The 11,723-nt window shown below is 41.6% G+C and overlaps 1 protein-coding gene across 1 annotated transcript; it reads right to left on the bottom strand.

The window, feature by feature from the left end:
* Nucleotides 1-4,353: 4,353 nt before the first annotated feature.
* PCK1 (phosphoenolpyruvate carboxykinase 1) lies at nucleotides 4,354-10,258 on the bottom strand. The gene is made up of 10 exons (XM_001510236.4): nucleotides 10,156-10,258; nucleotides 9,749-10,020; nucleotides 9,169-9,350; nucleotides 8,538-8,741; nucleotides 8,237-8,424; nucleotides 7,636-7,798; nucleotides 6,728-6,952; nucleotides 6,507-6,638; nucleotides 5,845-5,940; nucleotides 4,354-5,380 (listed from the first exon to the last, which is right to left on the bottom strand). Exons 2-10 carry the CDS (start codon nucleotides 9,970-9,972, stop codon nucleotides 4,926-4,928), a joined length of 1,869 nt encoding a protein of 622 aa, XP_001510286.1. The 5' UTR covers nucleotides 9,973-10,020; nucleotides 10,156-10,258; the 3' UTR covers nucleotides 4,354-4,925.
* Between the last annotated feature and the right edge of the window lie 1,465 nt (nucleotides 10,259-11,723).

The following is an 11,723-nucleotide window of genomic DNA, read 5'->3' as shown; positions in this document are numbered from 1 at the left end:
AACAGCAATTCCACAAATTTGGAATAAATCACTAAAAGAAAAAGAAAGGAATCACAGATCTAAAATAGTTTATCAGTATAAATACCATAAGTCACCCCCCTTATTGTTTGGTGTCAAACAATAAGCAGTGGAGGCGATCACTTCAGGGGAAGGGCTGCAACTGAAAACATGTATTGAATCCCCATTTTTACAGATGAGGACACTCAGGCACAGAGAAGTTAAGTGATTCTCTTGAGGTCACACAGGAGAGGCAAATGGCAGGACCAGAATTAGAATCCAGCTCCTGACTCCCAGGCCCGTTTGCTCCCTCTAAGCTGTAATGTGTCTCTTGTATTGTACTCTCCCAAGCCCTTAGTACAGTGTCCTGCACAGACTAAGTGCTTAATAAATATGATTGACTGAATGACTGACTCTCTGCTGCCATGCTGAATACCTTGCAGCATCAACTGCCTTGGAGCAATTGCAGCTAGCAGAGGAGGCGGTGGGGGGTCGGGGAGGAGAGAAATGGTATTTTTTACCCCCAATTCCTTCTTCCTCATCCTCATCAAGCACTTATTTTGCAGAGAACGCTGTTGTAGGCATATGGGAACATACCATGGAAGATGTTGCCCACAGGCTTCTGCTATGTTCTCCTATAACTCAGAGATTATGTGTCTGATGAAGTCTGCATTAAGGAATATTCACATTATAACGTTTGCTCCCTGACTGACACTGCACACATGTGCACAACCATTTCTTATGTCATTCAGCCTAGTGGTAAGATCACAGGACTGGGGAGTCAGGAGACCCAGATCTGAGTTCTCACTCTGCCACTGGTCTGCTGTGTGACCTTGGATGAATCACTTTTTTGGACCTCTGTTTTCCTCATCTATTAAATGGGGGCAAGATAATAATAATGTTGGGATTTGTTAAGCGCTTACTATGTGCAGAGCACTGTTCTAAGCACTGGGATAGATACAGGGTAATCAGGTTGTCCCACGTGAGGCTCACAGTTAATCCCCATTTTACAGATGAGGTAACTGAGGCACAGAGAAGTTAAGTGACTTGCCCACAGTCACACAGCTGACCAGTGGCAGAGCCGGGAGTCGAACCCATGACCTCTGACTCCGAAGCCCAGGCTCTTTCCACTGAGCCATGCTGCTTCCCCTGAACCATGCTGCTTCCACAAGGTAGATGGTGAGCCCCCTGCGGGTCAGGGTCTATGTCTGATCTCATGACCTTGTCCTTCACCCAGTGCTTAGCACAGTCAATAATTAATAAGTATTGCCATTGTTAGATTCTACCACATTCCATTCAGATAGAGAAGCAGCATGTACATAGTAAGCGCTTAACAAATACCAACATTATTATTATTAATATTATTATTATAGATGTGTCTTGTAGGAAAAATGCTCCCTTTTTCATTCAATCACATTTTTTGAGTGCTTACTGAGTGCAGAGCACTGTACTAAGCACTTGGAAAGTACAATTGGGTAACAGAGACAACCCCTACCCAACGATGGGCTCACAGTCTATTTCTTTAAAAGTGTCCTATCCAAATTATGTAATGAAAACACACTTTGTGGAGATATAGAGTGTTCTTGCCTCTCCAGCTCAAGTTGAAATTCTACCACCCTTGCTTGGAGGCAGGCCTTTTGGTCTGAGCTCGAGGCCCAGCTGCAATATTGTCTGTAGAAACACATAGATGGAGAAACATCCTCTTAACTATGGTATATTAGAGCAGCATAGATCTGATTAGTTTGGAATGTTCCTATGCTTCCTCTGCAAATCAGCTCTGCATTCTGAACCAACCAGTTGCCTCAGGATGGGTATTTATGACAAGAGAGTAGCATAATATTTTAAAAACCTGGTCCCCCATCGAAACCAATTCCTCCTGAGCTCAAAGATTAACAGCAGGGCCCCACGGACAGCCCCTGCTGCCACAGTCTAATGCACAGACACCTTATGCAACATCATCTAGGGGCTGACGCACCACCCAGGCTCTGAGATATCCCATTACGTCTGGAGTCTGTCCTTTGGACCTGCTCCTCGTTTTCCATTTACCCAGAGGAGCCAGGACACCACCTGGACCATGAAGATCATAACAAAGACACTGCCAATTCCAGCCGACAACTTCACGTTCTCTCTTGGGTCACACAGAGAGAAATGCTGAGCCAATGATGTGAGCCACAAAAGGACCCAACTAAAAATACCCACGCCAACCTACTTACTGTCCCTAGCTCTTGCATCACCCACCACTGTCCCTTTTTTCAAGCGCTTGGGAGGGTACAACTTAAGAAAGTTGGTAGACACATCCTCTGCCCATGAGATCCCTTGCTCACATTCTCCGACCTCTCTTTATTAGACCAAACCTCAGCCCCACAACACTCATGTGCAAATCTGTAATTTATATTAATGTCTTTTTCCCCAACTAGACTATAAACTCCTTGTGGGTAGGGAGCATATCTACTAACTCTGCATATTGCACTCTCCCAAGTGTTTTGTACAGTTCTCTGGACACATTAAGAGCTCAACCCATATGATTGATTGCCTGGAACTCCCTCCCTTTTCGTATCTGAGGGAAGAGCCCTCTCCCCCATCTTCAAAGCCCTACCAAAATCATGCCTCCTCCAGGAAGTCTTCCCAGACCAAGATCTCATCTCTTTGATAAGACACCAACAGAGCTGAAAATTTGGGAAATACCTATGAGAGACAGAATGGCTTGAAACTCTGCAGTAAAGAAAGGAGCAATTTGTCTCAAGATGAAGCCGAGACAAAGATGCCAAATCAAAATCAGCAGTAGGCCCTGAAAACAACAAACATGACAGCACAGAAGAGGACAAACATTGTGTGTGCAATGGTTTGGTTAGGAGAGTCGATCCCACATAGGCTTTCTCAGCTACTTCTATACCTAGAGGTAAACTTCATTGTATCTTAGAATCTGAATGGTAAACAAAATACAGACATTACAAGAAATGTCAAATAGCAAATACACTTGTCCCTTTTGAATGCAGCTGAAGTATTCAGTGCACTTGATATTATCACATACCTTATTAGACACTCACTCACCTAATTATCCACTTTCCATCTTCCTCTGTAAACTAGTTTAGTATCAGTCTCCCTTACTGTTGAAGCTCCTTGTGGTCAGTGACTGTGTCTACCAACTTTACTAAATCTTCCCAACCTCCTAGTACAGTGTTCCTGCCCACAATAAGTGCTCAATAAATACAATCGTTTGACCTCTTTGCCCAAGAGTTGCCCAGTAGTTACAAAACTATTCATATACAAATTATCCTTAACATCTGTGAATTTTCATGATAGAAAGTAAATCACTAAGGTAAAGATCTGGTGATTAGAGATGTTGGTTCTTGAAAGGAATGTTATAACAGAAACCGGTTGGGCTAGTGGAAAGAGCACAGGCCTGGGAGCCAAAGGATCTGGGTTCCAATTCAGGCTCAGCCGCTTTTCTGCTGTGTGACCTTGGGCAAGTCATTTAACTTCTGTATGCCTTGATTTCCTCATCTTTAAAATGGAAATTAAATCCTTCTTCCTTCTACTTAGATAGTGAGCCTATGTGGGCAGGGACCGTGTCCAACCTGATGATCTTATATCTACCTCAGTACTTACTAGTGTTTGGCACACAATAAGCACTTAACAAAATGCCATTATTAAATTAGATCTAAGGTCCTCTAATAAACATGAGTGTCAGAAAGGAAGTGTAAAACTCCATCTACATACAGATTTATACCCCTAAGAAATTTTATCTGTTCTAATTCCTCTGTCCTATGGATAGAAATGAAGCCTACTTTAATATTTTGAGTTCTGTGGGCTGCAGAAGTAGTGTGGCCTAATGGAAAGAGCATGGGGCTGGATGGCAGGAGACTTGGTATCTATTCCCATCTCTGTCATTTGTCTTCTTTTTGACCTTGAGCAAGTCACTTACCCTCTCCGCATCTGTTTCCTTATATACAAAATGAGGATAAAATAGCTGTTCTTCCCTCCTAGACTGTGAGACCTGTGGTGGGTTAGCAACTGTCTCTGATCTGATTATCTTGTTTCTACTCTAGCACTGGACACAGAGTGAGTGCTTAATAAACACCATCATTGGCATTATTGCTGGTCTATTTATTTTTTTAAAACCAAAAACTTTCCCCAGAGCTTCTTTTAGACATATTCTTGAACACTTTCCCTCTCCAATATCCATTTCCTCTCTTCCCTTCATTCTTAGATTGGAAAGATGTGCCAGCTATACTTCTATCTTTACTGGGAATTTGCTTCAGATAATGTGGAATTTAAGTGTAATCCCTTTCCAACCTGTCAATATGATTAATTTTATTTTGATCATACAGAGGATAAGAATGGGGAGATTAAAAATGTTTTCTACAAAAGTTTATTGAATAGTTTTACCAAACATGACATCATGCAAAACAATTGAAAATTATATCAAATGAGGAATAGATGGTGTATAAAAATAATTTAAAAACACATTAGTAAGAGTGACATTCCTTCTAGTAAAGACTAACAGGTAATCTTTCCCGAGAATTTTCAATGGACATTAAATACATTTTAAGTAACAATATATATAAACATATAAATATACATCTCATGTATTTTCCTCTCTGAATTCGGTAGCTATTGTTCTAATATAGCTCAGCTTAAAAAAGGCAAATGTCTGAGTGTCTTTATGTTCAATAAAATAATAAGTTTGTCTTACATCAAATACTGGAGATTTGTTTTAGATTTCTTCTCCCAATCTAGCAAGTTAACTTTCTGAACGCTAGGCCTCTTATCGGAAAAATTAAATCATTTGTTTCCGTTACTATCTGCTTATCACTGCATTCATTACTGTGCTACTGGCAGTGACGATTCCATAAAATCCACCTCTTCATTAGATCGTTTATGTTGCTCATGGATAGAAAACTCATCATTTTCTTAAAATCTTTGGATTACAACTGGCTTATTCTTTGCTTCAATGCATGGATTTCTCTTTCAATTTCATAAGGGAGGTCAGCATTGACTTGCTCATCAAGATATTTCTGAATATCCTCCACCTCCTTCTCCCAGAATTCCTTGGAGATGCTGAAGAGTTCTGTCATGTTCACGTCCTTCAGGCCCTTCAGGTTTAAAGCATTGTCAGAAGGAATATAGCCAATGGCAGTGACTTTGGCACAGTTTTCCCCATTAATTCGATTGAACATCCATTCCAGCACACGGGAGTTCTCACCAAACCCAGGCCACAGGAATTTCCCTTCCTTGTCTTTCCGGAACCAGTTGACATGGAAGATCTTAGGCAGCTTAGCTGCTGGGCGGTGGGCCATGCTGAGCCAGTGGGCAAGGTATTTACCAAAGTTGTAGCCAAAGAAAGGCCTCATGGCAAAAGGATCGTGCATAATAATTTTGCCTGTTGAACAAACAGAAACAGAGATTTCATATGCAAAGTACATTACTTTGCAATAACAACAGCACTAAGAACATAAGTGCCATACTGGGTCAGATCAATAGTCTAGCCAGTCCAATACGCCATAGAACTACAGGGTTAGAAATGCACCTTCTAACAACTTCCATCAGTTGGGGATAGGCCAGCTTGGGCGTTGTCATCTTGAACATCACCTCGCATTCGTGACAAATTCCAATATTTTGGAGTGAATTTGGCATGCTTACAAGGAATGCTAATGAACTTAATTGGGAAGCTGGGCTTGGAACTGAGATCATAAGTAGCGTAATTCCACCATTGATTCCAAAGTGCTTTGCACTGTGTGTAAACACAGTATTTTTACTATTATTCTTCAGTAGGAAAAGTTGTCATTGGGCCTTGTCCATGATTATTTCCGGTAAACCAACCTTTCAAGTTAGATTTGAATTTACCTTGGTGCTCAGCTGCTGCTGTGGCTTCAGATCTCATCGCTGCCCCAATAAACACTCCATGCTGCCAGTTCAAAGATTCATACACCAGAGGTACACCTTCAGAAGGAAATGCCAACATACGTTAAGGCTTTGGAACTTTGACTTAAGTGCAACTACCAAGTACTGCCCTATTGCTCTAGACTAGAATGCTCACTGTGTGCGGGGACCATATGCCCAGTCTACCAACTCTCTTCAGTCTTTTACTCACCCATGCACGTGGGACAGTGCTCTGCACACAGTAAGTGCTAAATAAATTCCACGGATTGATTACCCTATGTGACTTCACTTACTGTTTTTCGCTCTTTTCTTACTAAAATCTTGAGCTGTATAAAATAAACTAGCAATTGTGATTATTATCATGGGGGATTATTGGGGAGTTGCTGGCAAAGTCTACCATGAAAGTGGAACCCTGAAGAAATGTTTTGAACATCTACTTTCAATCGAGATTAGGAGAACAGGCTTTCTGAGAGTAGTTCTCTTCAGGGAGAGAGTTGTTTCTCTCTTGGTAACATAATCCTGGAATTTTAGAATTTAGGAAATTAGTCCCCTCAGGACTCAGCGGGTTTCACGGCTAAATAAAAACAATCCTTTCCATTTCTCAAGGTGAGGAATTCGATTCTCACCAGTTGGTCTGCGGCCTCCAAAGATGATACCTTCAATGGCCACTCCTTCTGGGGACTCCCAGGCTGGGTCAATAATTGGGCATTGGCTGGCTGGTGTGCAGAATCGAGAATTTGCATGAGCGCAAGGTTCCCCTGTGTGAATAAAATTAGTTCATGAGTGAGATGTTGAATTCTGTTGCAAGAGGAAAAGATCATTTTCATCTCTAAAAAGCTTTATTTACCATCCTCTGGTGTCCACTCTTTGTTTTTCCAGGAAGTCAGAGTAACACCAGGTCCTAGAGGCTCATCGATGCCTTCCCAGTAAATGCCTCCATCACTCGTTTCTGCTACGTTAGTAAAGACAGTGTTCTTCTGAATAGTCTTAATTGCATTGGGATTTGTTTTCACTGAGGTCCCAGGAGCAACTCCAAAAAATCCATTTTCTGGATTGATAGCTCTTAAATTGCCTGAAATGTGAAAGCAACAGACTAGAGGTGAATATCAACAATTCGACTATGTGGGCTTCCTATTTTTAAATCAATACTCTAAGTTAAACGGGAGAGGATCTTGAGTTTTGTGGATTCTGTAATTGATATCAGGCCCTAACTGTCTGGAATCTGTGTTTGTTTAATCTCTGGGGTGAAACGTTAGACAAATCTATGAAACTTTATTCTCAGACAATTCCCACATCACAATCATTTGAAGAACTAAGTGTTAATAAATCAGAAACATATGGATTGCAATTTAGATTTATAAAGTAAGGGAAGTACTTACAGCAAAAAATCATTTTTAAAGTGTGTTGAAGCTAAAATGTTAAGAGTAGTACTAACATTAGTATTTATTAAGCGCTTACTATTCTCCGAGCACTGTACTATGTGCTGGGGTAGATACGGGATAATGAGGTTCCACATAGGGACCAGAGTAAGCAGGAGGGAGAATAGGTATTGAATCCCCCTTTTGCAGATGAAGGAACTGAGGCACACAGAAGAGAAGTGACTTGCCCAAGGTCACACAACTGATAAGCGGTGGAGCCAGGAATAGAACCCAGGAGCTCTGACTCCCAGGCCCATGTTCTTTCCACTAAGCCAACCTGCTTCCCTGTTTCAACCATGACCCATAAACATCAACATTTGCATCCTAAAATAGTTACCATGTTCATCAAATTTCATCCAGGCAATATCATCGCCAACACACTCAATTTTCCACCCTGGCAGGGTTGGGTTCATCATAGCCAAGTTGGTCTTTCCACAAGCACTGGGAAAAGCTGCTGCAAAGTACTTTTTCTGACCCTCAGGGTTTGTGATACCCAAAATCTGTTGGAAAATCAAATCCTTGATTGAAATGGGGCCTTTCCATGGGAGGCACCCCTTCTCCCCATCAGCATTTCTACAAGTCAAAGTTTAGTATTTAAATTTAGGTGTGATGGCCATACCTCTAGCTGAATATACTTTTTAAAAAATACTTAAACATGAAGAAACTTGTCAGAATATTCAGTTAGAAGAGTCCTCTACATAATTGCTGGGACCCTTAAAATATGCTCAGTAGCTATTTTAACAAGAATCAAATTGCTCAGTAGAAAAGTCTTTGCTTCTCTGTAACTTTACATGAGCACTGGGTCGACACATTCAGACCTCATAATAATCATCCTGATTTTGTAGTTTCCAACATTTTAATCTGTATCCAATTTCTAAGAGTTACAGAGGATTCCTATAGTCTTTAAAACACTTATTCAGGATCTTATCTCTCCTTACCAGCATGTGCTCAGCAAGCCAGCCTTCTTCCTTGGCAATTCTACTCGCTATCCTGAGTGCAAAGCACTTCTTTCCCAGGAGAGAGTTCCCGCCATATCCACTTCCGAATGAAATAATCTCTCTACGATCAGGGATATGAGCGATGAGAGTCATATCTGGATTACAGGGCCAGTTATTGACCAGAGGTTCTACCAAAAAAAGAGTTGGGGGGGAACGACAACAAAAGCCCTTGAGTACAAATGCCTGTGTTTCGTGTTAGCATGAGCATAGGGTGAGTTCAAGTGACTTTAGGATCTCTTACTTTTTAAGGGTAAAGGACACCCAACGGAGTGAAGGCATTTTACAAACTCGCCGCTGCCCAGAGCTTCCAGGACCGGAGTTCCCATTCTGGTCATGATCCGCATGCTGGCCACCACATAGGGTGAATCGGATAGCTCGATGCCAATCTTAGACAGAGGAGAGCCAATGGGTCCCATGCTGAAGGGAATAACGTACATCGTTCTACCTGTAGGAGATAAATGACGCAGAGAAGGTGAGACCAAATCCAGGGACACTAGAGCAGGCTTAGGAGCTTCCCTTGGAAGAGCCGGGATTAAATGGCTAGGGAAGCAATGTTTCTCACTTTGTCACTTTCCCTCTTAGGACTTTCTTTTCCCACTATTTAGAACCCCTTCTGATGTGGGAAAATGCTTTACAATGACTCCATTTTAAGATGAAACTAAATAGCCATCATAAAAATGTACTTCGGTTTTACGCATATTGCGTTTATATATACCTATCCAAATTGCAGTTTCCATTTTAAGTAAAATTGGGATTTATTGGTTTAAAGACATCTTGATTGCTCTGAAACAGTTATACCTTCAGCAAAAAGTTTACTTAACGTGTGAGAAACTACGAATGCCAATTTTTTTCTGTTTGCTTTTCTCACTCACCTTTCATACATCCTGGAAACCTAGCATTAAAAGCTTTCTCAAAATCTTCTTCAGACATCCAGCAGCCCAGCTGGCTAATTCCTACTTTGGGAATCGGTACTGTGTCTCTTTGTTCCTGGGTGATAATTACGGTTTTGCTTTCGATCCTGGCCACGTCTCTGGGATCAGTGAGAGCCAACCAGCTAGTAAAATACAAGAATTTATGAGATGATATTGCAAAACAAGATGAAGACATAAAAAACATATTTATGCACAGGGTCCTATATATATATAGTTAGTTACAGAGTACACTTTCACACTGTGTGAAAGTGTGTTGCTCATTATTGCAGGTAATTTCCTGAACAACATCCACGCAAGAGCCCTAAGATTCACTATACTGCATGAAATATCTAATTATATCAAAAAATACCATTAATCATTTCTTTTTCAAAGTGCCTCTATCAAACAGATATCATTTATTATTAAAAACTCTTGGTTTAAATTTTTCTAAGTCTCCAAAGGCAGCAGTGATTATTAAGCAAATGGCTCGTTAGGCTGCCAAACCTTCAAACGTCTTCTCAGCACTAGATTTTTCACTTACCAGTTGTCATATTTTTTGAGTTTCTTGATCATGCCCTGTTCCAGCATACAGTCAAGGATTTTCTCATTCTCTTCCTCGGAGCCATCACAGATATGGATCTTGTCAGGTTGGCACAGCTGAGCACTGCTCTCAACGAAGTCCCTCACTGATGGAGGCAAGCCATCCATGCTTCCCTGGACGACGTCAGCAGTGCAGTTCAGGCCAGTGTGCAGCTGAGGAGGCATGGCAGAAGGAAGGGGGGCTTGTAGCTGGGTGGAAATGTTAAGGGCTATCTGAAATCAAAACAGGGTACGGGTGAGCAAGCAAAACCTTCCCGGAAGGATTGAAAAGGGTGTGTTCTGATCTCATTTTTCTAAACACACAGAGCGTGAGAAAGAAAAAACAAACTCCAAAACACCTCTTCTTACCTTTTCTCCTTGTGAGAGCAGAAGTTTCTTTATGGTTTCTCCCAGCTGCCGAGATTGTTCCCTTCGGAACAGTGGTGTCTGGATTCACACCCTCCAACCTTAAATACTCTCCCTAGGTGGGAAAGCCGATCCCCTTCCCCTTCTGGCCCTTCCAGGCTCTGGGAGGCTTGGTTCTGACGTCACTACAGTATCTTTTGGAACACTGCCATGGACAGTCATATTCGCCAACAATTTACGACAATAATCCCCTAAAGAGGTAATCATTTAACAGACAGTCCATTAATGAATACAAGCAGTTTTCTAGCCTCTAGACTGCTGCACCAAGCACTTGCACAACTTGTTGATTAGCTAAACTTTGACCCAGTTCAGTGCTGATGCAAAACACATAGCTGTTTCTTGATAGGCATGTAGAGGTGAACACGCTGGCCAGGCTGGAAAAAAAACATGGACTGCAAGGTATGTTGGCATACAATGCACAGGCATTCTTTGAATGCAAATGGTTAACTGGTTTCAAGGAAGGAAGTGGTAGGAGTTGGGGGTTGAAGGGAATGGCAGGAAAGTCATCTAAAGGATGTTAACTCACCTTGGGAATGGCCCTTGACACCAATTTGGGGCAGCAGAAAATACAGAGGAAAAAACTTATCTTTGTACTTCATTCTCATGCTAGATTTTTGATGCACAAAATATTTAGGAGATGTCAACCTTTGTTGCACATTACAGCTTCTGACATCATGATCCTCAGCGATAGTATGTCTTGTAGAAAGAGCAAGGCACTGGTAGGCAGGAGACCTGGGTTCTATCTCCAACTATCACTGGTCTACCCGGTGACCTTAGGCAAGTCACTTAACTTCTCCCCAAGTGCTTGGCCCAATTCCATGAGTGAGTACCATTACTCATCATCAGAATTTACAGACTGACTACATAAAATAGAAGTATAAGACCTGGCTCCTGTTACAATCTATGGGGAAGAAAGGGGGATACAAATGACCATATGAACAATACTGAGAAAGAGTAAGAGCATAGATGCACATAATAAAAATTAAAGAAATAGACCAATAATTGTAAGAATACTACTTGCTAAAGGGCTGATGGGGTGAAGTGAAGGGGATTGAAGAGAGTGAAGTGTCCAGGAAGGTGAAGATCAATGTCAGACAATGCCTCTTGCGGGAAGTGGCTTTTTAGGAGGGCTTGAAGGTGGGGAGACGCTTGGTTTGGTGGGTGAGAGGGAAGGAAGTTCCATGCATAGAGAAAAGATCAGAATAGGCTCAGGATGTGAGGTCACAAGGAAAGGCAACACTACTCTTTCTGATTTGATAAGAATAACTCATAAATCAAGGAACTGTAATGCCACAAAAGCAAGCAAAGCCTCACTTACAACTTGCCTCATGTTATGATCCTGACCCCCCCCAAAAAAAACCCACATGCATTTAAAAGCCTGGTCATCCTAATATTCTGACAAGATACGGAACCATGTTTGATGAGGGAAGATGAGAATACTGACCCTCCTTAATACGCCTTCTACTTTGGGGAATGAAGCGGGTCCAACCTCAAATGACCCATTTAAACTG

Source organism: Ornithorhynchus anatinus, chromosome 8 (assembly GCF_004115215.2).
Source record: "Ornithorhynchus anatinus isolate Pmale09 chromosome 8, mOrnAna1.pri.v4, whole genome shotgun sequence".
Lineage (NCBI taxonomy): Eukaryota > Metazoa > Chordata > Mammalia > Monotremata > Ornithorhynchidae > Ornithorhynchus > Ornithorhynchus anatinus.
This window is presented reverse-complemented; position numbering and strand designations above follow the sequence as displayed.